At 40.2% G+C, this 25,436-nt stretch overlaps 3 protein-coding genes and 2 long non-coding RNA genes across 6 annotated transcripts; 4 read left to right on the top strand and 1 right to left on the bottom strand.

Annotated features, from left to right (window-relative positions):
- The first annotated feature begins 8,697 nt into the window (after positions 1 to 8,697).
- LOC133737777 (uncharacterized) lies at positions 8,698 to 10,714 on the top strand. Its single transcript, XM_062165276.1, has 5 exons — positions 8,698 to 8,713; positions 8,829 to 9,011; positions 9,125 to 9,352; positions 9,564 to 9,931; positions 10,138 to 10,714. The coding sequence occupies exons 1-5, from the start codon at positions 8,698 to 8,700 to the stop codon at positions 10,390 to 10,392; spliced, it is 1,050 nt and encodes a 349-aa protein (XP_062021260.1). The 3' UTR covers positions 10,393 to 10,714.
- A 2,523-nt stretch (positions 10,715 to 13,237) lies between these two features.
- Positions 13,238 to 14,253, bottom strand: LOC133739871 (uncharacterized). 2 transcript variants are annotated; one of them, XR_009860868.1, is made up of 2 exons: positions 13,906 to 14,253; positions 13,238 to 13,708 (listed from the first exon to the last, which is right to left on the bottom strand). It is a non-coding gene; the product is annotated as an uncharacterized LOC133739871 (long non-coding RNA). The 2 variants fall into 2 exon arrangements; XR_009860869.1 differs by having other exon boundaries at positions 13,238 to 13,705.
- A 128-nt stretch (positions 14,254 to 14,381) lies between these two features.
- Positions 14,382 to 15,732, top strand: LOC133740351 (uncharacterized). The gene is made up of 2 exons (XR_009861151.1): positions 14,382 to 14,633; positions 15,152 to 15,732. It is a non-coding gene; the product is annotated as an uncharacterized LOC133740351 (long non-coding RNA).
- Positions 15,733 to 17,178: 1,446 nt separating this feature from the next.
- Positions 17,179 to 18,442, top strand: LOC133736453 (COP9 signalosome complex subunit 3-like). Its single transcript, XM_062163940.1, has 3 exons — positions 17,179 to 17,600; positions 17,917 to 18,032; positions 18,152 to 18,442. The coding sequence occupies exons 1-3, from the start codon at positions 17,596 to 17,598 to the stop codon at positions 18,280 to 18,282; spliced, it is 252 nt and encodes an 83-aa protein (XP_062019924.1). The 5' UTR covers positions 17,179 to 17,595; the 3' UTR covers positions 18,283 to 18,442.
- Positions 18,443 to 18,581: 139 nt separating this feature from the next.
- Positions 18,582 to 22,911, top strand: LOC133736452 (uncharacterized). The gene is made up of 8 exons (XM_062163939.1): positions 18,582 to 19,733; positions 19,829 to 19,978; positions 20,076 to 20,231; positions 20,342 to 20,512; positions 20,655 to 20,879; positions 21,049 to 21,407; positions 21,782 to 22,378; positions 22,587 to 22,911. Exons 1-8 carry the CDS (start codon positions 19,142 to 19,144, stop codon positions 22,590 to 22,592), a joined length of 2,256 nt encoding a protein of 751 aa, XP_062019923.1. The 5' UTR covers positions 18,582 to 19,141; the 3' UTR covers positions 22,593 to 22,911.
- Positions 22,912 to 25,436: the final 2,525 nt, after the last annotated feature.

Raw genomic sequence — 25,436 nt, 5'->3', positions numbered from 1 at the left:
CGCCAACACGACGCCATTGGACTGGTGTTAGAGATATCTTTCTATACCTAAGTGGTACGATCGATATAGGCTTTTTCTATCCCTACATAGAGAAGATGGATTCGGACCCATCAAGTGTCAGGGACGCCACACATGGTGGATTGCGTTCCCTCTCCCCATCCCAAAACGATATAAGTGTTTTGGAATGTTTTGCTGATGCTAGGTACCTCTCTGACCCACACAAAGGTTGCTCCCAAACTGGTTATGTTTTCACCATGGGGAAGACCGCGACATCTTGGAGGTCTACAAAGCAGACCTTAGTCGCTACCTCTTCGAATCATGCAGAGATTATTGCTCTTCACGAAGAAGTTCGTGAATGTATATGGCTTCGGTCCATAGTTACGCATGTTTGAAGCAATTGTGGTTTGAAGTCTACCACAGATCAGCCAACAAGCATTTATGAGGATAATGCTGCTTGCATTGAACAAATGAAGCAAGGCTACATCAAAGGCGACAATACCAAGCACATATCGCCTAAATTCTTCTACAATCAGCAACAACAGAAGCTCCTCAAGATCAAAGTGAACCAGGTTCGATCTGAGGACAATGTGGCAGACTTGTTTACTAAGTCATTGCCCAAATCCACGTTCGAGAAACATGTGGCCAGAATTGGCTTGCGGAAATTATCTGAACTCCCATGATCGTAGTCATCAGGGGGAGGCGCAGACATCAGGGGGATATGTCTACATGTTCGTCTCGAAACGTGAAGGGTGTGTTGTGCTCTTTTTCCCCTTCGACCGAGGTTATTTTTGTCCCACTGGGTTTTTGTTACTCGGCAAGGTTTTTAACGAGGTAACGAGAGAAGCACCGCGTTTGGGCAACACAAGGGGGAGTGTTCAAGTGAACCCTAATTTGTGTTTGGCCCAAACCCTAGGTTACTTGACCTAGTGGTAATAGGGTTAAATTAGAAGGATCTAGATTCCTATTCAATGTACGATTAAGATTCTATGCATTGTAATCTTCTATATAAAGAGACCCCTATTATCAATGAGAATATACAGCGAATTTCTCTCAATTTCAGTTTCTCTACAACAACTTTATATTTATGCCATATAAAAAGCAAACAAACAAACAAAATAAGGAAATCATAGTGCTGTATAACCGTATAAGGATGGCTTGCGTTTGCTGGGATAGATTTCGTCTAGTATCAGAATTGTTTTTCGTCTACCACTTTCAGATCTGGCTTCGTTCTCTCTAAACAAAAATGATGAAGATATGGCTTCATTCTTCAATCTGATTTGGCAAAGTGACAACTGGGCTGCAATCTCCTCAAAAACTGGTAATAAAACTGATTGCACTCAAATCTCAGTTTTACATGTTTGACACACTTCCTATATATCATATATCTCTGACATGTTTATTCACTTCTGGTTGTATTTTTGTCTATGGGGATATCAAATCGGCAGTCAACGTCATCTTGGTGGGTCGGCATGTTTTGGGATTTGACCATTTTCTTAAGGCGGTGAAGGCGTGAAGCAGTGGAGGGTTCGTAATTTTTGAGTCGATCGTGGTGGCGATGGGTAGGGCACTTTTAGGTTTAGGGTAGGGCACTTCCACGACTCGGTTGCTCAATCTGGATTTGCACAAAGATGAAGAGAAAACAGAGAGAGAGAGAGAGAGAGAGAGAGAGAGAGAGAAGGTATATATGGTGGGGATTAGGGGAGTATTTGGTTGCCGGAGCCAGCAGCGAGATTGGCAACAAGATCTGGGATCTCCCATTTGCTATTCTACGTATAGTTCTAAAAAATTACGGTTCAGACTACAAATACAAATAATTACGGTGGTGAACAAATAATAAGATGACAAAAAGAAAAAAAAAAGAAATAACAATATTCTGAAAATAGAAAATAATTAATCTTAATTTTCAAGAAAAAAAAAACAGAATTATTATTCCGATAAAAAAGAATTAATAAGAATAAAAATAAATATGATGGGACCCATATTATTGGAGAGATACAGAAAAGAAATTTGTATCCTTTGATTACTAGAACCCCCAATAGAGAATACCTTTTTTCATTCCGTGGCTGCACCGTATCTAATGAGTTTTTGATACAGTTATCCATATCCTTTAAAGCTAAAGATACAGAAAAAAATATGTATCCTATGAGGCTTATTTTAGTAGTGACACAAGCTTCCACTATTACTACTCAGACTATTGTGTATCTTCCAAATGTTCTGCTTGATGAGTCCAATTACCCTACATGGTTATTTCGTATGGAATCGTTTCTTAGAGGTCAAAATATGTATGGCTATGTTGATGGCTGTTGGTGAAGAAAAATTTCGTAGAGGAGTTTGACTCACCAATGAATGCGGACTGGAGCGGGAGCTGACCGGGAACAATCGAGAAACTTCCCTCGAGCGTTGACTCGAAGTTTGACAGTCGACTCGAGGAGGAGGGGGGTACCTGCAGAAAACTCTCTGATGCCTAAGTCAGTACGTTTCTTAGTAGTGGAGTAGAGAGAATTGAAATTCGATGCCTTACCTCGATGTCGAGCAGCCTATTTATAGGTGTATTTCGGCGTGGGCTGCAAGTAAACTTGCACAGAAAGTCGGCATTAAGGCCGTATTCACTCCTGCAATAACCGTCACTTATTGGCGGTCATGATTGCCATACTGAATGTCGCATTTATCGTCGTATTTACAGCTACATTAACCGTTGCATTTACTGTTGCTATTACTTCCCTTTAACTGCCTTGATTGCATGGTCAAATTAATTGACCACCCCCACAATGCCCCCAAATTTTCTCCTTGGGAATTCATCCCAAGAGAAAATTTCCAAAGCTCAAATTTCTCTATGGGCTCTACATCTTTATATTTCTCTTTGGGCACCCCTCTTTGAATTTCATCTAGGCCTTCCTCGTGTTGAAAATGTAGATGCCCGTATAAGAAGATCCTCGTTCCTTGTTTAGAGTCGGCATCTCATCTCGTCGACGTGCCCAAATCAGGACTCAAATATGCCTTTGTCTTGCAGCCATTCTAGTATCGGGTCTTCGCGTCACGGACTCGTCTGCTTGTGGCGTCTACGATGCCTCGCCCACAACGCCGAAGCCTAGTTTCTAGTCTCACCTGCGCTCGGTGCCCCCACTGAGCTGCCTTGTTCCTAAGCCGTGCCCCCAGCGCAGCTCAAACCAGACGCCTGATACGCTCAAAATGAGTGTCAATTTAACCCTATAAAATGTCATCGTTAGTATATGGTAAATAGGGATCGTTATATCCGGGGATTGAGGGTACTCCTGTAATTTTGTAAACAAATTTAGAATTATGTATAAATATAAAGTAAAAAGTATTATGTACAAAAATAAAACAAAGAATAGAAATATATATATACAAGTTAATGTAAAAAGGGGGTTTTGGGATTATAGAATCGGAATTAAAATTAAATGAAATAAAGAGAATGTAAAAACACATTTACAAGGGTGGAACGCAAGGAACAAAGATCAAAACCACAATCATATGAATGAAATCCAATTACAATTCCTATAGTTGATTATCTATGTCATGAGAAATAAGTTGACCATGTGAAACGTTAGTAAGCAAACGATTTCCCATATTTTACTTTCCTTGAATAATCAATCTAAGTGAAAGCTCCTAAATCAATCCTATTGAATATGCAATCATATTCTAGAAAGCTAGCTAATCAAGAACACATTCAATGCATGAAGAACAAAGAAAGGATGTCAACCAAAGTGCACAACTTAGTATGAAAAAGTTCATCTATTTGCAATCCTCCTTAATTGATTTCGACTTTTGTCCAAAGCCTTCACTACTTAAATCTAGCTCCAATTATATGCATATATCCTAAGTTGATCACCAAAGAACATAAACATGCAAAAGTTTTCTGTAATCCAAAATCAATCAAGCAATCTCACATAAGCAACATATAAATCAACATATAGAACTCACAACTTTATTTCAAAACATATAAACGGGTTTTAAACTTTGCCCTTAACGTTATGTTAACTATAATTCATAGTTTTACAAAATCAAACAAAGAAAACAAGAGAAAGGATATAATACACCTTGAAAGATGAATGATAAAGCCTTGAGACCAAGAACTTGAAGATCCTTGAAAGCAAGCAATCTTCTAGGGACGACACAAGGGTGGATGGCGTCTAGGAAATTGATGTATTGCATGGCTTCTCTTTCTCTTTGCTTAAAAATGCAGAACTAGAAGACTAGAGAATGAACAGAAAATGGAGAGGAGATGGAGAGACAAAGAACATGAGATGGATGAAGGAAGGTATATATTTTCTGCTCTTCTCCTCTCTTTATTTATAGCCTTGGTGTCATGATTACTCTTCATAATTCGACCAATAGGAATATTACACAAGCAAGTAGAAATCAATTTGATTTAGAACTCCCAAAATATCTCTTTTAGGTTGTAGAAATCAAATTGAGTTAGAACTTCTTTTGACACAAAACAGATTTGACCTCAGTTTACTAAAACGGTCATAACTTCTTCTAGAAAATAGATATCGATGATCTGTAAAAAGTTCTGGAAACTAGACATCCGTAGCTTTCCAACCTTATAAAGATCATAATTTTCTGAGCTCTGAACGATTTTTGACACTCTTTTGAAGTTGACTGATCTGCACTGGCAGTTTTCCGAATCTGTAATGGATTTGATTTTTAAAGAACAACTTGTGTCCAATTCGGTAATGATCTTTTTGAGACTTCTAGATGCTTCATGGACGTTCCATAGACTTCTCCTAGCTTCCACAGGTCTCCTAGTATGAGTAGAACTCCATTTTACCTGTAAAAACACTAACTAAGTTAAATTGATCAAGATAAAGGAAATAGCTTAGCAAAATATAGGGTTTAAACATTATAAACGTCACATTTTATGCTCCTATCAACGCCGACGTCGAGGCACCCTCGTCGAAATAGACGCTATCGAGGCACCCTCGTCGAAATAGACTCCAACGTCGAGGCACCCTTGTCGAAGTGGACACCTACGTCGACGTCGAGACGCCCTTGCCTTCATTAAAATAGACAGATCTTCCCTTCCAGTCTCACGGGGCCGGCGTCGACATTTTGGGGGTGGTCAATTAATTTGACCATGCAATCAAGGCAGTTAAAGGGAAGTAATAGCAACAGTAAATGCAACGGTTAATGTAGCTGTAAATGCGACGATAAATGCGACATTCAGTATGGCAATCATGACCGCCAATAAGTGACGGTTATTGCAGGAGTGAATACGGCCTTAATGGTGGCGTGCCGCTCAAGTCACTGCGACTTGCTGTGCAAGTTTACTTGCAGCCCACGCCGAAATACACCTATAAATAGGCTGCTCGACATCGAGGTAAGGCATCGAATTCCAATTCTCTCTACTCCACTACTAAGAAACGTACGGACTTAGGCATCAGAGAGTTTTCTGCAGGTACCCCCCTCCTCCTCGAGTCGACGGTCAAACTTCGAGTCAACGCTCGAGGGAAGCTTCTCGATTGTTCCCGGTCAGCTCCCGCTCCAGTCCGCATTCATTGGTGAGTCAAACTCCTCTACGGAATTTTTCTTCACCAACAAGTGGCGCCGTCTGTGGGAAACACTTTTCCCTAAAAAGTGATGGCGGGAGCTGGCCCTGACGGGATCCCATTTTTGTCACTGAGGACTGGAAGTGATGAAATTTTGCCCTACTAGCCCTCAAATGGGTCCATCCCGGACCCAATTGGCGTTCTGAACTTGCCTCCGGTTGACGAGACGCAAAGGTTGAGACAAGAGCTCGAGCAACACCTGAAGGAAAAACAGGACCGCGAGGCCCGCCGACGGCAAAAACTCGAAAAAATTCTACAACTTGATAGCGACTCGTCAGATGACGACACTGGCGATGACCATCCCCAAACCAACAACGTAATAGCAAATGTGGGTGCCAGCGGCGTCAGAGTCACCGGGGAAGTCTCTGGAGCACCCCTTGTCGAGGGGACGAGAGACACATCGAATAGGGGACAAAACGGCGGAGCTAGACTAGGCCAATCCAAGAGAACACGTGACGAATCGTGGCGCGAAAAGATGGAAAAAATGATTGATGCATGCAAGCGTGCCGACCCTCTAGAACTCGTGGCCGAAATCGCTAGAGACGTCGGTGCGTCTCCATTCACCACTGACATCCTTAATGCGGCGAAACCTCGCAGGTTCATCACCCCCGTTTTCCAAAAGTATGACAGGACTACCGATCCGGTAGACCACATCAAGGGGTACAAACAGCAGATGTCTATCGAGACAACCAACGAGAAACTGATGTGCAAACTTTTCCCTTTAAGCCCCAACCACCGGACCACATGCATGGTTCTAAGACCTCAAGCCCCAATCAATCCCAGATTTCGAAACATTGAGCCAAACCTTCATCTCTCAATATTTCTGCAGTCGCAAGCAAAAAAAGGACATGGCGACCTTATTCAACACCAAGCAAAAAGTAGGAGAGAAAATCGAGTATTTCTTCAAGAGATTCAAGGCAGAGATGATGCACATCAATTGTGACCCTCAATACGCGGTAATCGCCTTTCGAGAAGGACTCTTCCCAGGTACACCCCTATATGAAAATCTATTACGCGACCCGCCAAGAGACATGGATGATATTATTATAAGGGTCGAGGGTGAAATCCGGGTCGAGGGGGCAAAAACCAGGTAACATAGACTGATGGTCTTTCTTTTAATAATTATTTGTTTGATTTTCACTTCCTTTTGTATTTGAAATGTATTTGTGGCCAGTGGCCAGAATAAATAAAATATTATTTGCTTAACTCGTGTGATTTAATGGTAAACCTTGCCCGCCGAACAAACGGGGATAGTTATAACCGAATCTCATTTCATAATAAATACATGAGGCCGGTGGCTGGAATGTAAGCGCAAGGCCGGTGGCCGAAATAATGCATGAGGCCGGTGGCCAAAGTGTATGTGTGAGGCCGGTGGCCAAACGGAATGTATGAGGCCGGTGGCCAAAATATATGTGTGACGCCTGTGGCCCAAAAGGAATGTATGAGGCCGGTGGCCAAAATAAATAATATATTGTTTATTGGACTTGAAGGAAAATGGGGGCAACTTTGTGTCCCATACAAAAACTACTTCTTTGCCTTGAGGGCAATCCATGAGTTCATCATATACGGTTTGATTTCGAACTCTTGTTGCTCTGAGTAAATTTGTGTTTTTTTCATTGTTATTGAACTTTTCTTAAGCGCCGGTTCTTGGTAAGAACGACATTGATATATAGGCGACGGACTGTTACTCTTCCTATGTTTTTGAGTACGCAGCAAAGAAAAACATGGGGGCAATATGAGGAGTACAAGGACTATCGATGAAGGAAAAGCAAGCCCTCGATAAGCCTTTAGTGAAGAAAAGATGTCTTCGACGAGGAGGGCCTTCGTCGAAGGAAAAACACCATAAACGAGGAAGATCTCTTGACGAGGAAAGCTCGCAATAAAAGAAAAAACACCGTCAATGAAAAAAGCTCTCGACGACGAAAAGGCTCTCGGTAAGGAAAGCTCTTAGCGAAGAACAATGCTCTCGATGAGAAAAAATCTCTTTGCAAGGAAAAAGGCTCTCGACGAGGGAAAAAGCTATCGCTGAGGAGGTGAACTCTAGAGGATCCGTAAATTCAAAAAGCAATAAGCGTCACCTCGTCGAGGTTCAAGGTGATAACCGCATCGAGGCTAGTAGGAGAAAGAGATCATACGGCGTTGACAGAGGGAACCTCAGAGTTGGACTCGGGTCGGGGTCGAGGCCAGATTTTAGAAATTTCCTCTTAGGACGAGTGTCCAAAAAGAAAATTTGGGGGCATTGTGGGGGTGGTCAATTAATTTGACCATGCAATCAAGGTAGTTAAAGGGAAGTAATAGCAACAGTAAATGCAACGGTTAATGTAGCTGTAAATGCGACGATAAATGCGACATTCAGTATGGCAATCATGACCGCCAATAAGTGACGGTTATTGCAGGAGTGAATACGGCCTTAATGGTGGCGTGCCGCTCAAGTCACTGCGACTTGCTGTGCAAGTTTACTTGCAGCCCACGCCAAAATACACCTATAAATAGGCTGCTCGACATCGAGGTAAGGCATCGAATTCCAATTCTCTCTACTTCACTACTAAGAAACGTACTGACTTAGGCATCAGAGAGCTTTCTGCAGGTACCCCCCTTCTCCTCGAGCCGACAGTCAAACTCCAGGTCAACACTCCAAGGAAGCTTCTCGATTGTTCCCGGTCAGCTCCCGCTCCAGTCCGCATTCATTGGTGAGTCAAACTCCTCTACAGAATTTTTCGACACCAACAGCAGATTTGGAATTTCAGATAATTGCCCTGTACGAAGATCTGGTAAATTTGGTTAACGAAGGTGGGTTTTCCCCTCTCGATCTTCTGGCGAGTCAGCCTTCTGCCTTCGGAAGTGGTAGCCACCTTAGCCTTTGGAACAGAATCATTTACAACTGTAAGTACTAATTAATTAACTGTAGAAATGATCAACTGAATTCTTGCCGGTTAAAGTAACTGCTTAATTATCTATCATTCACCTTATGGTTATCTCAAAGGTATATTGGTCAATGAGCTGAAGGTGGAAGAAGCAGATCACTTCTATGAGCGGGTAAGTGATACAATTAACTTTGAAAAGGCTCCAAAGTACCCAGAAAACTACAAAACCTGCATCAACTTCTTGCTAGCTAGTGTTCTGGAAGATGGCTCAAGCATTAGGTATGTGAATTAACTAAATCATTTTGAACATCAAGCACCTATGGATTATTCTGTATTAGGTATATAAGCAGAGAATGATTATTCTGTATTAAAGTACTGTACTACTCTTTTGTAGTTACTGGTAAAGAAGGCGACCAAACGAATATTCATAGAGGAAAAGGATCTACAGATCCAGAGAATCCTGAACCTAAAGGAGGAAATCCAGGTCATTACAATGCCTGCTTTGATTATGTCAAGCTTTTATCAAAGGCAATGCTGATTGTTCTTGGACTAGGTATGGCAACATTCCCATCTTATGGTATCTTGGTGATGAGTCTACACCAATATTTCCTTACATTGAGTATATATGTCTGTAAAAGTCGATCATATAATTGCTTACAAGATATATACTTTTTCCTCTAATATTTGAAGGAACTACGGAGATACAGAAGATAAGGAACAAGAAAGAAAAGCACAAATGGGCTGTTCAGATCATGGACAAGCTACTAGAAAGTGCTTTGATGTATGAATATGAAGACAGTGGCGGTATGAACCCGCAGGCAGCAACAACTGATGAAACAAGGCCATACAAAATTTCTGATGGTGGCCACCATATCACCCTTGGAGACATTCAAGTACCAGAAGGAGTCATTGGAGAAGGTAATTACTTTGGAAGCATTGAAGTACCAAAAGGAGTAGTGGAGAAGGTAATTACTTGCTCTAGCTTCTGTCAATGATTAATCAATTGTTCATAAAAGGAACAAAAAGGAAAAACTTCTCTTATGACCAAACTCAGTCTATGTCAGATTGTCACTTGGCCAAATGGCTGTAGAAGCCGGTAATTAAATTATGTTACTATGTACATATATAGGGTCATTGCAGCCAGAAATGACACAGAATAAAACCCCTGAGATGGAAAAGACGGAAACACCGATATTGATTGCTTCTAAGAATGGTGTGATTGAAATGGTGGAAAAAATCCTTGAATTATTCCCAACGGCCATCCACGACGTTGACTCAAAGGACAAGAATATTGTGTTGTTGGCTGTGGAGAACAAGCAAACCAATGTGTACCAACTGTTACTAAACAGCGGTCATCTGATGAAAGATAGGGAGTTCGGTAAAGTGGATATTGATTGGAATAGTGCGTTACACCTCGCAGCGAGGTTGGGAAACAATAAGCCTTGGCTAATTGTTGGCCCTGCCCTGCAGATACAATGGGAAGTCAAATGGTTTGAGGTACGTATTTGGTTCAGGATCCGGATATTTTTTTTTTTTAACGAACAATTATCAAAATATATACAATAACAAAGATAAGCATGCATGTCTTGAAAAATTGTTTCACCAAATAGTATCATGCTGAATCTGCTACCATATTAACTTTTCTTAAAAAAGAAAAAAAAAAGTAGCATTAATTAGTGTCAGATATACATGCGCGCATGCAGTACGTGAAAAACTCCATGGCAGCCCACTCCTTCTTCCGCTACAATAGGGATAACAAGACTGCAGAGGACATCTTCACTGAATCCCACAGTGAACTCGTCCAAGAAGGGGTGAAGTGGCTCTCCAAGACCTCCGAGTCCTGCTCCCTTATCGCCTCCCTTGTCGCCACCGTGTCCTTTGCTACAGAAACCACCATTCCCGGCGGCATCAAAGACGAATCTGGAAGACCAATCCTGGCAAACCAGCCAGCCTTTTGAAGTGTTTGCTGTATCATCACATAGCCCTCTGCTTATCAGCGACGTCTATGTTTATATTCCTGTCCATCCTCTCGTCTCGATGGCAACAGAAGGACTTTGCATTGGAAGTGCCTCGGAAGCTTTTGCTGGGCCTGACTTCGCTCTTCGTGTCCATGGTTTCCATGATGGTTTCTTTTTGCGCCGGGCATTTCTTTATGCTTAAAGATAAGCTCGGACAGGCTGCGCTGCCGGTTTATGTAATGACGTGCTTCCCTGTAGCCTATTTTCTTGTAGCGCAATTTCCACTGTATATTGATCTCATTAGGGCTAACTTTAACAAGGTTCCGTTGCAAAGCACTGCTACGGATCCGCTTTGAGGCCGGTGTTATTAACTATTTATTATATCCGTCACATGTTGCAATGGATATGTATTCCGTTAAATCAATAAATTAAATTTACTGCTAGCAACTTTTGCGCTATGTTTATCTCCAGCTTACCATTTAATGCTAGCCGGAGTATGTTTAGATCGAGTTTGCTTTTTTCTTTTCTTCTTTGGGTAAAGAGTTTCGAGTTTGCTACCATTCCGCCCAACACCAAATGTATTGTGTGTGTACAGATCGATATGCACCTAAGTTTGACACCTCTTTAAAATAACACTACCGAAAAAGTGATAATTCACATCGCAAGCAGACGCTGTGCATGAGTATTATTTACGACCAATAATTAAAAAAACCCCGTAAGTGATACATTTTACGCCCGCCATTAAACTTGCAATAATGTTTTTATTAAAAGACGTTCTCTCCTCATTAAAAAAACAAAAAAAAGGCGTGCTCTCCTTGAAATTTTTGGCCAAATATCGAATGAAAAAAACGGTCAAAAATGGATTTCGGGACTCCGGTCTATTCATTAATAGTGTCATAGTATGTCCATGGATTAATTGTTTTCCAGTCTTCACCGGCTTTTAAAAGTTGTTTCTAACCGTTGGCCCATCACTATGTAGAATGGCAGGCTTTGTACACCATACAGCTAACTCAGAAGCCGAAGAAGTATCATGATGGTTTCTTGCAACTAGCAATTACTGGGTCTCATGGAAAGCCGGTTGACTTAGGGTGCGTTTGGGGGGACTTTTTTGCTCCCCTGCTTATAAGCACCACACATGTGTACGTTTGGTAAATCTACTTTTGCCCAGCTTTTGGCAGAAGCCCTGGCTTCTTTGGGTCGAAAAGCTGAAGCCAGCAACCCCATGCTTTTAGAAGCAGGCACTGGCTTTTCCACTGTAGCGGGAGTTACTGTAGTTTAATGAACATTTCGAAATACCGGGTTGTGTCCTCTCTTCCCTTCAGCAATTACACCACACTGCCATCAAACCCTTCTCTTCCATGTTGAAAACTGAAACCTCCAGTGCCGCGCAGTGAACACTTGTAACGCCCCAAGCTGCACCTCACCAGCTTAAGCACGTCACAGTGCCGCGAGCCTCTAAAACATAAACCGAATGCTCGATTTACATTCTAGAGAACCGCAAGGCATTTTTTTGTTGAAAACTTTTCGTAAAACACAGCGAAAGCTAGAAATATTTTTGAGGTGAAAATCTTTGAGTTGCCCAAAAATCATTTTGTTCGTTCAGACTTGAAATGAATGCTCACTCAGGAGGCACAAGATTTAAGGACTAGGAATTTAACCACGTTTGACCCAAGAATTCCGGGACACAAAGTTCGAGAAATAGAAAGCAGTATAAAGCCCAGAAGGCGGTTTACCAAACTTGTTCCGCACACCCAGCTCCGTCCGCCATTGTCCCGTCACCAGTGCACAGTACCTGCATCCATACTGTTGTAGGGGGTGAGCTTTCGTCCTCGCTGCTCAACAGGAACTCTACCTCAACTAGACTTAAAACCAATAAACAAATATTTGGGCTGCCCAGTATGAAAACATATTTAAACCAAATATATAAAAGAACGACAAACTTTAATGATTTTCAACTTGAAAACCGATGCATGATGCTTAAATAAATACGGCGCCAAATCCAAGTATTACCTGATGGCCGGTCCCATAGACCCACTACACAACCTTACCTCAAATTAATTTATCACCAGGTAAGCGTAGCGAGAGCGTCCACTACCTAGCTACACACACGTACCGGGCCCGTCATTACAATCGGAATACCCGGACGACTGGCGTAACTAACCCTCCGGAGGTTAAGGGGATCGAACCCAAGGAAGTCAGAGCCACCCTTCGCTCTCAAGCCATCACACATTTTCTCATAGATTGGTTAGTATGCATTGCATTTTACATAACCAACCCATACCACTTATCATGCATCACATTAATAAAATATAAAAGAAAATCACCAACCGAGGAGAGTCCTGAATCCCTACCTGGATTCTGATGCTTTCTCTCACGTACTCCGAGAGTCGCGAACCTTCCGTTCCTCGGGTAACTGGAGTCCTAAGTTCCGACATTTCGATAGTTAATAATCTATTGAACAATTATACGAAATATCGACGAGTAATAAATCGTCCAACCAACCTTTCCTGGTTTGACCAGGGTTTGACCATTGTTTGACCAATCACTACAAATAACCCTTTTTGACCAATTACAAACTATATCGGAGTAATCCCACCAAAATCGGATTAGTTTCATTTCACATTAGGTGCACCCGAAATTACTAAGGGCACCCAACCTTGTAACATAAACCATGACTAACTTTTTATTTAATTACCAAAGTCTCAAAGTGGAACGTTCAACATGCAGATAGGCCAAAATAAATAGACCATCATTATGCCATGTCCATTTCACCTCTGTCCAATATATCATAGCATACCTTAGTTAATTTCAATGATTAGTAACCAAACAAAAGGAGACTACCACGTCCAATTCAACCACACATATTTACTTCCATTCTTAACCCCATTCTAATCAATATAATAGTTACAGTGGTCGTACTAAGTCAAGAACCATGAGCAACAATTCAGATTTGAAAATTTTCACTGTAGCACTGCGGCTCAATAACTTGACTAGTCAACACCACACACAACTAGAAACATTTCTGTAAATCCAACAATTCCATTCCAACTTCAAGACTTGAATTTCAATCACCAATTCGAGGCTATACCTTTACTGCCAAAAGCAACAGCATTACACATTGAGTTGAGGTGAAAAACTGAGATTTACCTCAATTGCATGAATCATGGTGATTAAGTCTGAGTTGCTGCGAACACAAACTCCATGCAGGAAGCATTCTAGTTTCCAGGTTAATAGTCTTGCTACTCTTCGATCACGCTCGGGTTTGCATCTCACTTCTCAATAGATGAAATTTAGATTGACCAAGCCCGAGTTCCTGCTGTAGGTTCATCATCAACGTCGAAATTAAACCAAGGAGCCCAGAAAAAGCCGCCGTACACGGTGGTTTCGACAGAACCCGTAAAACACCCAAAACCACCCATCATTAAAACTTGAGCGAAACCATCAAAACTTAATCCCAATCAAAAACTAATTGCACAGACGGATAGAGGAAGACGAGAAGAGGAATTTCCATACCGAATGCGGTCCAGACGGAGGCCGGAAATAGCAGAAATTCACCGGAGCAGTCAAGTCTTCTCACCGTCGATTCTCCCTCCTCGCCGAGTGCATGGGCGGTCCGAGACCGCAGACGTGACGGCGATGACGAGAGGAAGACATCGGTGGTCGTGCGTCGTCGATCGGTGGCCGGACGGCGTCACTCCGGTCGGGTCACGTGATCGGGTCGCCGAGTCTCAAGAATGGGTCGACCTCTCTCAATCTCTCTCGATGTTTCTGATGCAATCTGGTCCCTTCCACGGGATTTATAGTCCAAACAACTCAAATCCAACGGTGGAGATCAAGCGGTGGAGTCAACAGACGGCCCAGATTGGTCCACGACATTTTCTATTTTCTTAAATGATTTCCAAAATGTCAAAACTTTGAAATATTGTAATAATTACCTCCGGTATCCGAAAAGTTCCTCGAAAATTTCCACGAACTCGTCGTGACGTGTACCTTATTATCCAACTCCTAAATTGAGGATTTCACTTTATGAAAATTTCTGAAAATTTTCTCGAGCATCTTGACATTTATCGAGATCGTAAATAAATAACTTGTTGAACGATCTCAATTTAAGCTCGATAAATTTTCCGGGGCCCACAACACTGCTCTTGCATCTCGCTGACTGCCTCCTCTCATTCGTGTTCGAAGCCTCAATCCAATCCCCAGATCTTCGTACCAGGCTATGAAAATCGAAAGCTCTGCAGGTATTAATAACTCCTCCCGGTTCCATTTTAGTTCCTATTTCATCTTTCATTTCTCAATCTATGATTCCCTATCTGGGTTCTTCTTTGATCTGCTCTTTCTCTCCATCATTCTGGTTTGTGAGTTTTGTGGCAAGTTAATTTTTTCATTTCATATGTTTGGATTTAGTTTATTTTTTGTGGGAAACTCCAATCTAGGAGCTCTTGTGTTTGTTCATGATAGTTAATTTTTAATTGCCTTGCTTGGTTTTCTGATTGGGAATGGGATGGCTTGAAAAGCATATGTAATTTAATGGGTTTTGTCTTTGTTGGTTGAGTATTTGTGTGGATTGCAGGTTGCAAATTGTCTGGGATTTGCTGACAATTAAAAATCTGGGTTACGGTCGATTTTGATTTATTATTTCTTTCAAAATCTGGGTTTTTCTTCTTCTTCTTCTTCTTCTTCGAACTTGTCTGCTCAATGGCACCACTAAGTTATCTTGTTTGTCTGCTCAATGTTGTGTTCAATCTTCTCCGTTCAGGGAGGAAAATATAATCGAGCCAATGCTTGTTGGGTCATATATAGAAGAACTAGATTGGATATATTTGATTGGCTTTGTCGAGTGCGTCAGGAATGCACGGTTCTGCTACCATGGTATAGACTCTTTCTAACACTGATATGAACAAAAGCATTTAACACAAGCCCATTTCCTAGTTTTATCAATTCTGCCATCATTGGAGAACTCAGTTCTTTTTTATTGTTTTTGTTTTGAACAATTGAGTAGTGTATGTTTGGCAGATAACTAGAAGGTACAGGCACTAGAAGAAGGAGAATTGAACATGGGGAGGTAGGAAAAGAGGATTGATCTGGTAGGAGTTGGGTTGGAAGTACAGAGTTCCGAGGGGAGAAAGACAGGAAAATATGGTTATATGTCAGATTAGTTATTGGCAAGGTCTAAACTCGACCTATGCAGATTTTTTCATCTACTTGTCTCCAGATGTATATTATTCACAAATAGAGAATAATCGATGCTGAGATGAAAGAGGATTCAGAGTGTTCAAATGATTGTGGAAGCTAGTGGTGTTAGCACTGCACTCTACCTTTTTATTTGCAGTTCAGAGGTGTGTGATTACACGCTTGCACTGTGCACACATTGACTTAACTAGACATGTCAAACTTTGAAGATATATAAATTACATAAGAAAAGGTTGGTGGATACACCACTTACCAATCATTGAATCTAATGGTGGGAGGTATAGCCACTAGAAGTATATGATATGCGCACACACAAATAGCTAGAGAAATGTTTAATTTGTTGAGTAGAAATTAGATTCCAGATGAAGGGGTTGTTGTTCCTGTTAGAGACTCGATCAAGTTTTATCCATAATGCTCTCTACTAATATCTTGTGTAGTAGTGAAATTGTTTTAAGAGCTTTGTGCAAATCTGAAAGCGTGTTTTTTATTTTTTTTAATAGTCATTACATATTTGTAGAATTGTTCGTACTTCCATTACTGAGAATTATTTGTACTTCTAGTTTTCTGATCCTATTTTCAAATGGTTTTAGATAGATTACAAGTTGCAAGCACATTTGGACAGTTGATGTTTGCAATTAATTTTAATCATAGCTTTTGAGAAACAAGTGAAGATTGTCATTGCCACGTGTGAAACAAGTGAAGATTGTCATTGCCACAAGGACACTTCATAATTATATACGGAGACATGCACATCGTGATAGGCATTTTGTTCACGGTGAAGAAAGAGAATGTGATGGGTCAAGTCATGGGATAGAGATTGATGATGATGTAGAAGAAGAATATCATGGTCATGGTGCACAAGAAATGAAAATAATAAGAAATAGCATTACTCAAAGTTTGATGAGTGCTCGTAATAACTTGAACATTTGAATGTGTTATGAAATTTTTTGTGGTTACTTGATGCGAACCAGAAACCAATTGTTATTAATGTTATTAATATATTTGTATAAGTTATTTTTAAAATTGTTCAATATTAATCATATGCTCACCATAATTTATAAAAATTGAAAGTTGAAACAATGAATAAGGACATAATAAAGATTTCATTTTTCATTTTTTTCTTTTTCATATTGAAAAAGTAATAAGAACGAGGATGTGGCAGTGGCTTGTCGAAACCCCAGAGTCTTTACTTGATCTAGGATGTGTGATGTATACACACCTCGGAACGCACCGTTCTTATATAGAGAGAAGCGCTTTCACATCTTCTTAACCGGAAACGGCTGGGGAGAGGAAAGGTTCCTTTTTTTTAGGGTACTCCTAAAAATAATAACAAAAGCATTTGATCAACATTGTATTACCAAACAATCAAAGTAAAATAATATCACATGTCTAATTTGGTCATTCCACAAACAAAAAGCACAAGCCAGTTTGAGTTTACCAAACACTTTGCCACTGCTTTTTGCCACTGACAGCACTTAAAAAAAAACCAGTTTACCAAACACTCAGCTGCTTTGCTTTTCAGCTACTTTTTATCAGAAATAAGCATAAGCCAACTTTTCTAAAAAGCACAGCCATACCAAACACACCCTTATCTTGCTATCCTTATATCATTGTCCATAAGTCCCATCTTTTTATTTGTTAGTCTCAATAAGTGACCACCAATCTTATGTCTTCCATTTACCAACCTTATTTACGATCAAATTGATCTAGAATGGGTAAAAAAAAAATTTGTGTAATGTAACTAAAATGGGTATCAATAGTTTGTGTGCAGTGATTTCCTTCTTTGTCGTCGCCAAGTGAATCTTTGTCTCGCTCTATACTTTTTGTCTTTCTCTTTTAAGTGATATTTTTTTGTTGGAACCTGATGCATGTAACTAAAATGTAAAAGCGGAAATTTTACTTTGTCTGAGCTTAGTTTGCTTAATAATGGTTCGGGGTTTTTTCGTGCAGGACAATAAACGAGTAGTCTAGTTTTGCTTGGAAGAGAATGAGAGCTTGCATTTTGAATTTATGAGGTATTTGATATGACTGCTTTTGATATCTCTTTTTGTTTTGGCACTAATCCAGCATCTTCATCACATTGGTTCCCAGATACATGTAGTTTCATAAATGCAGGGGTTACTATACCTTTCTCATGTGGGATGGAAATAGGTTCCTGATGTCATAGATATTGTTACTTTACCTTTCAAATTGGTTTTGCAGTCAAACTATTGATTGTCAATACTGTTTATAGTGTCTGGTTCATTGTTTTAAGATTTAACCTAGTTGCTGGCTTTGGAAAATCGGTTGAAGTTGACTATTTACAGTGGGTGTGTATGTACATGTTGACAGGGAAGCATGCACTTCTGCTGCATTTTCAAAGGAGCAAGCTAGTGCGCTGGTGTTGCCCACTGCCAGATTTATCAATTCTTGTGATAAGGTGCAAATTCAATTGGCACCTGAGAAATGTTTTAGTTTTTCCTCTTTCTTAGTTGACTTGTTTAAAGGTTGCTAAATTGTCTGACTAAAGAACATTGCTGAATGGAGTTTTCTCATTCCTTTTATTGTTGATTTGGTTGATATGCAGTGGTAAGTGTTTGCAGGAGGTTCAAAGATCATGTTATGCAGCTTGAAGCCCCATTGAGAGGAGTGGCACCAATGTTGACGTGCCGAATGCCCATAAATGACTCTTTTTCCTTTTGTGTAGGGAAGACGTAAAGGTGCAGTATCTTCACTTAAGGTTTAAGCCTCTTTGTAAGTGTTAAGATGTCAGTTTTATGCGCATTGCACTATTATATGAAAGCGCTAACAAATAATAATCCCAATAGATATGTATTCCGTTAAATTAATAAATTTACTGCTAGCAACTTTTGAGCTATGTTTACCTCTACCATTTGTAATGCTAGCTAGAGTTTAGAGTTTGCTTCTTTTTTTTGCCTAAAGATCGCGAGTTTAGAGTTTGCTTGCATTGTATCATTCTGCGCAACACCAAATGTATTGTGTGTATATATCGATATATAAATCAGTATGCAGTTATGCACCCTATTTTAACACCATCTTTGAAATTGAGAAGACGTAAGGAGCAGACGTGCAGTACTGTTTTCAAGCTTTGAGCCTGTTGAGGCATGAGTTTTTTGTGCATTTTGCATTATTATGTGTATGAAGAAAAATTGTAATTAACATGTGTGTTGCGCTAGTAAGAGTAAGGAAGTGTAAAGGGTGGCAAAAGAATGGAATAAAGAGGAGTTTGCCACGTAATGAAGTGTAAAGGATAGAGATAAATAACCAGCCAAAGTAAAAGGGTACGCAACTAAAGAGAGAATTTGCCAACCTTTGCTTTCTTCTTCGATCAAAAAAAAAAAATCCTTTTCTTTCTTCGCCGGCGTAATGATGAGATTCTAGCATGAAATGCATTGGAACAGGAATATAAAACTTACTTGGGATGCAAGTCTGATAGGCCGGCCCCTTAAGATGCACACTGAATACTATTCTTTCAGTCCTTTTTGTGTTGATAAATATATGCACAAACGTCAGTATTAGTTGCCACTTCCACTTATAGCTACCTCGAAGGGAAGAAATGTCTTCTGCCAGAAATACCATGACCGGCATGGACAGTGAGAGCATCAAGAAATACTTGTTCCAGACAGCCATGAAAAGCCAATGGGAAGAAGTTGTCCGAGCATATAGGCAAAACAAGCAGGCTCACAAGGCAAGGATCACCAAGTCAGGTGACACAGCATTGCACATAGCAGTGTTAGATGGCCAAGAGGAACGTGTTGAAGAACTAGTAAACCTGGTTTCCGAAAAGGAGCTGGCGCTGGAGGCGCTGGAAATCCAAAATGAGCGAGGGAACACCCCTCTCCATTTGGCTGCAGCACAGGGGAATGTGAGAATGTGTGAATGCATTGCCAAAGGTCGTGCTTCTTTGGTTGGTATTTTCAACAAAGATAAAGAGACGCCTCTCTTCTTGGCTGCTCTCCATGGTAAAAAAGATGCCTTCTTGTGTCTCCACTACATTTGTACTCCTAAGAATCCTGACAAGTCTCCTCCTAAGAATCCTGACAAGTCTCCTCCTCAGAGTTCTGACAAGTCTCCTCCAAACTACAATTACTGTAGGAGGGAAGATGGAGAGACTATCTTGCATCGTGCAATTGCTGGGGACTACTTTGGTAATTATAAGCACTTTAAGTAGTTTGATCCCTTACATATATGAGCTATATGTACCTTGATGATATGAAATAACAAACTGACTTCTGGTTCACAGATTTGGCATTTCAGATAATAGCACTGTATGAAGGTCTAGTTAATTCTGTTAATGAAGTAGGGTTTTCCCCTCTCCATCTTCTGGCTAGTAAGCCTTCTGCCTTTAAAAGTGGTAGCCACCTTAGACCTTGGAGCATAATCATTTACCACTGTAAGTACAAATTAACTGTAGAGTGATCGATCAAACGATTCCGGATCTTGTGTATTGAGTTAACTGCTTATCAGTCTTCTGTTTGGTTATCTCAAAGGTATATTGATCGATGAGCTGAAGGTGGAAGAAGCAGATCACTTCCATGAGCGGGTAATTAAGACAATTAACTCTGAAAAGGCTTCAGAATACCCAGAAAACTATAAAACCTGCATCAACTTCTTGCTAGTGTTCTGGAAGATGGCTAAAGCATTAGGTATGTAAAATTGTAAATTAATTAAATCAATTTAAACATCAACACCTATGGATTCTATGTAAGAAGAGAATGATTATTCTGTATTAAAGTACTGTACTACTCTTTTGTAGTTACTCGTAAAGAAGACGGCCATAGAATGCAGGGAACGAATATTCCTGCAGGAAAAGGATCTACAGATCCAGAGAACCCTGAACCTAAAGGAGGAAATCCAGGTCATTACAATGCCTGCTTTGATTATGTCAAGCTTTTATCAAAGGCAATGCTGATTGTTCTTGGACTAGGTATGGCAACATTCCCATCTTATGGTATCTTGGTGATGAGTCTACACCAATATTTCCTTACATTAAGTTGAGTATATATGTCTGTAAAAGTCGATCATGTAATTGCTTACAAGATATATACTTTTTCCTTTAATGTTTGAAGGGTCTACGGAGATACAGAAGATAAGGAACAAGAAAGAAAAGCACAAATGGGCTGTTCAGATCATGGACAAGCTATTAGAAAAAGCTTTAATGTATGAATATGAAGACAGTGGTATGAACCCGCAGGAAGCAACAACGGATGAAACAAGGCCTTACAAAATTTCTGATGGTGGCCACCATATCACCCTTGGAGACATTCAAGTACCAGAAGGAGTCATTGGAGAAGGTAATTACTTTGCTCTAGTCTCTATTAATGATTAATCAAATCTTCATAAAAGGAACAAAAAGGAACAACTTTTCTTATGACCAAACTCAGTTAGTCTATGTCAGATTGTCACTTGGTTAAATGGCTATAGAGGCCGGTAATTAAATTATGTAACTATATATGTACATAGGGTCAGAAGTGACACAGAATAAAACCCCTTATGAGCTGGAAAAGAAGGAAACACCGATATTGATTGCTGCGAAGAATGGCGTGACTGAAATGGTCGAGAAGATCCTAGAACATTTTCCAGTGGCCATACATGACCTTAATGCACAGAAAAAGAATATAGTTCTGTTGGCTGTGGAGCACACGCAACCCCATGTGTACCAACTCTTGCTAAAGAGAAAGATCATGAGAGAAAGCGTTTTCTGCAAAGTGGATAAAGATGGCAATAGTGCATTACACCTTGCAGCAAAGTTGGGAGATTACAAGCCTTGGCTAATTCCCGGTGCTGCCTTGCAAATGCAATGGGAAATCAAGTGGCATGAGGTAACAACTAACAAGTACTCAAACCAATCTTTCATAGGGTCTTCATTATCTCACTTGTTCGAAATAATAAAATGCTTCTAAATTTGTTGAAGAAAAAATAATTTTGTGAACATTTGGTGAATTGGGATTACTAATCTTGTAATATTATTAATACGGCAGGCAAGTAGACTAGTTCCATAAAAATGTAAAATGATTTCATGCATATATAGATAGACTAACATGGCTTGATTTCAAACTAATCTACATATAAAATGAACTAATCCACTGATGTATCAGTTTATTAATGCATTATAGACCAACCCATCCACTACCGAAATGAAAATAAAGAAAACTTAAAACTCATTGAGTACTTACGTCGGACACTTCGTGTGCAGTTCGTGAAAAACTCAATGCCGTTCCACTTCTTCGTCCGCTACAACCAGAAAAGCCAAACCGCAAGGGACATCTTCACCGAAACCCACACAGAGATCGTTAAAGACGGCGGCAATTGGCTGGCCAACACCTCCCAATCATGCTCCGTCGTCGCCGCCCTCATCGCCACCGTCGCCTTCGCCACCGCATCCACCGTCCCCGGCGGCACAAAAGAGGAAAACGGCAAGCCCACCTTCGAAAACCAGCCGGCGTTCGACGTCTTCAGCATCGCCTCTCTCGTCGCCCTTTGCTTCTCCGTCACGGCAATGGTGATGTTCCTGGCCATTCTGACGTCACGGTATCAGGAGAGGGACTTCGGGAAAGAGCTGCCGAGGAAGCTCCTTTTTGGCCTGACGTCGCTGTTTGTGTCCATCGCTGCGATGCTGGTATCTTTTTGCGCCGGACACTTCTTCGTGCTGAAAGATGAGCTGAAATACGCGGCGTTTCCGGTTTATGCAATAACGTGTTTGCCGGTGTCGTTTTTCGCCATAGCACAGTTTCCGTTGTACGTTGATCTGGTGTGGGCTACGTTTAAGAAGGTGCCGCAGCGGAGTTACAAGGTATATAGCTCCTCTTTAACCCATTGATAATGCAGGCTTATCTAGTAATTTTTGCATGCATCTTTAGTATTAGTTAGGTTTCGTGTGCTAGGACATGTTCATTATGACCAAACATCATAGCAATTACTATAATTTTCATTTTCATTTTATATAATTTTTGTGCATATTTTATGACTAACCGGTTTTTGTTTTTAATGTTCTTTTACAGGACTGATCGTTGATAACTTAGAAAATGTCGATATTTGAGTTATATATATAGTCATCAAAAAAGTCAAAAGTCCACTCTCACCATTAGCATTTTTGATGCACCAAGTGTGTCTGTTGTTTTTCTTGCCTTTGCGTTTGCTTAGTGTTGCTTTCTTGGTTGTATTCCTCTTTGCTTGCCCTTGTGGCTTAATGAATTCTCATTATCGACCCCAAAAAAAAAAGTGTGTCTTTTGTAAGATCTCTATTGTAATTTAGAGCCCAAAGCCCGCAAAGGACATGAAACATGCAAGCTTAGAGCCTGCTGAAAAAAGGGGCTTGTTCAGATTGTTTTCATTAACTTCATTCCAAATAGTTTTTGGTTTTACCCGACCTTACATCAATCATCATGATGACATCAGAAACAGCAAAGAAAAAGAAAAAAGAAATGCTACAAAAATGTATGATTCTCTTTTTAGCAAAGAAAACAATGTATGATTGGAGACAACTTGTTCAAAGCAGCTATCAATTATGTAAATAAATGGTGTTGGCGCCGAGTCTATTTCCTCATCATCATCATGATCTTAAAAATGGCACACAATGAAACGAATCTAAACTAGGGCTGGGCATGGGACGGGACGGGACGAAATTGTGGTGATCCCGGTCCCGGACCCGGAAATAAAATTCGGGACGGGACGGGACGGGTCGGGCACTTTTTGAGAATTGATCCCGACCATCCCGAACCCGAACGGGACCGGGTCGGGACCAGGACATCCCGAAAAAAAAAAATATCTGCCTGTGCAGAACACCCAACTTCACCGAATTACTGGGAGTTACCCAGATCGAATCAGACAATGAGCTTTATATCATTGGAAAGCTACGGATGTCTATTTTCTGTAGAATTTTACGGATCTTGATTTCGATTCTTCTGGAGGAAGTTATGATTATTTGAGTGAAGATAGGTCAGACAGGAAATCTGCTCGGGAATTTACACCCATTCGTGGAGAACTCAAGTTCCGTGGCACAAGATCGTCAATCCTAATGTTTCAAGGAATTTAATTCAGATGAGGATTCAATGATGAACTTATTCCTACTTCTACAAGAGATATTTCAAGGTTTTCCCATTCCAAATGAAGAAACGAATTTACATGAGGGAGAGTCTCGGGAGCACAATGTAGACACCTAAGGAGTGGAGACGACTCATCCATCTTTCCTTTCTTTTCATTTCCATTCTTTTATATTTTTCCTATGTTTTACTTAGATATATTTTGCTAAACCCTTTTCTAGGGTTAGGATGATGCCCTATCATGATTGTTTATGTACTTTGATGTTTTATTGATGGATTTATAGTTTCTTTATGATGAATGCTTAATCACTATTTGAATTGATGCTTTATGTTTAAGTTCTTTAATTTGATCACCTTAGGGCTTTGCATATAGTAATTGGAAGACAAATTTAAAGCAGAGATGCAATATAATTTGATTAGCTTCTTGTGATTAAGAGTGGTAAATTACATTATTACTTGAGAAAGACTAATGGTTTGCTTGATTCCCTTGTTTTCTAAAACGTAATGAGTCTTGCATGTTAAATTTATACCTGAGAAGGATAAACTGCATAGTTAGGATACAAGATCTTTACCCGAGAGGGAAAGCATCATACACTTAAGGAAAACTATGGTCTAGAGTACCTGAGAAGGACTTAGATACGGGAATTATCATCTAGAGAAATAAAAGAATCTGTTAATTGCATTGAAACATAAATAGGATTGTTAGTGGTTGATTCAGTGGTTGATTCTGAAACCCTAGCTTTTATCATTATTTGTTTCTTTCTTTCTTTATTTAATTTTCACATTATTTGTTTAGTAGAAAACCTTAAAACCATATATTCTTTAGTTTGATTGTTTATGTGTTTTTATGTTTGGATTAATTAGGTTAGGATTTAAATTGATTATCAATCCTCAGTTGGAACGACCTCGTACTTGCACACTATACTAACGACGATTCGTGCGCTTGAGAGTTTTAATTAAAATTTCACAACAACTACCACTTTCCAAATTAGTAGCAAGGCCGGAAGGTTTTAATAGTTTATCAAATGATGCCTCCTTTGCTAATTGTTGTAGTACCTGGAACCAACTTACTGCTCTCCCCCTCCATAACCTTTTTCTAACAAAACAAGTGGTGTCATTGCCAAAAAAAAAAATTGTAATACTTCGGGACGGGTCGGGTCTTTGAGGGATTCCTTCGACCCAAACCGAAGCCCGTCCCGTTTTAACGGGACGGGCTGGGACGGGCCCAAACAGTGAAAAATTAATTTTTGAAACCGTCCCGTCCCGGCAATTTTCGGGACGGGTCCGGGTCGGGTTCGGTTTTCCGGTTTCAAGTGCCCACCCCTAATCTAAACTCTCACCACACATGACACTGTCATTGCTCTTACTAGTATACTACAAGAAATTACCCATTTAGAGACAAAACTATTTGTGACAAACCTAGATTTCGTCTTCTTAACCTCTCATGGGTGACGATATATTGATATTGTCGCTAAAGTTTTGTCTTTTAAAGAAACATAATTCACTGTTTTTTCAGAGACAAAATTGTCAAAATGGGGGACAACTATTTTTGTCACTGAAAGCGGAAAAGAGTACGACGTCGTCCGGTGCTGGTGTTTAGAAAATAAGTAAAATAGTTGGAACAGTTGCGTCTCAACTGCTCGCTTGCTCTTTGACGCTCAACCTCGGCCTCCACCAGAAATCAACCTCCATGGAAAATGATATTGCCTGCCAATGTTTTCTCCTTTCCTCGCTCATATTCGTCAATTATAGTTTTGTTATTGTGCGATTTGATTTGGTTTGGGTATATATTTTGGTGGGATGGTTTGG

Source organism: Rosa rugosa, chromosome 3 (assembly GCF_958449725.1).
Source record: "Rosa rugosa chromosome 3, drRosRugo1.1, whole genome shotgun sequence".
Classification (NCBI taxonomy): Eukaryota; Viridiplantae; Streptophyta; class Magnoliopsida; order Rosales; family Rosaceae; genus Rosa; species Rosa rugosa.
Note: the sequence above shows the minus strand (reverse complement) of the source record. Positions and strands in the feature narration are given on the sequence as shown.

Bases quoted from the DNA above. Each gene is read 5' to 3' on its own strand.
- LOC133737777 (XM_062165276.1), top strand. The intron at 9,012-9,124 runs GTATCTTGGTGA...TAATATTTGAAG, and splicing joins GGCAACATTCCCATCTTATG to GAACTACGGAGATACAGAAG. The intron at 9,932-10,137 runs GTACGTATTTGG...GCGCGCATGCAG, and splicing joins GGGAAGTCAAATGGTTTGAG to TACGTGAAAAACTCCATGGC.
- LOC133736453 (XM_062163940.1), top strand. The intron at 18,033-18,151 runs GTTTTAGTTTTT...GTTGATATGCAG, and splicing joins TCAATTGGCACCTGAGAAAT to TGGTAAGTGTTTGCAGGAGG.
- LOC133736452 (XM_062163939.1), top strand. From the start codon at position 19,142: ATGTCTTCTGCCAGAAATACCATGACCGGCATGGACAGTGAGAGCATC. The intron at 20,880-21,048 runs GTAATTACTTTG...ATATGTACATAG, and splicing joins AGAAGGAGTCATTGGAGAAG to GGTCAGAAGTGACACAGAAT. The intron at 21,408-21,781 runs GTAACAACTAAC...CTTCGTGTGCAG, and splicing joins GGGAAATCAAGTGGCATGAG to TTCGTGAAAAACTCAATGCC.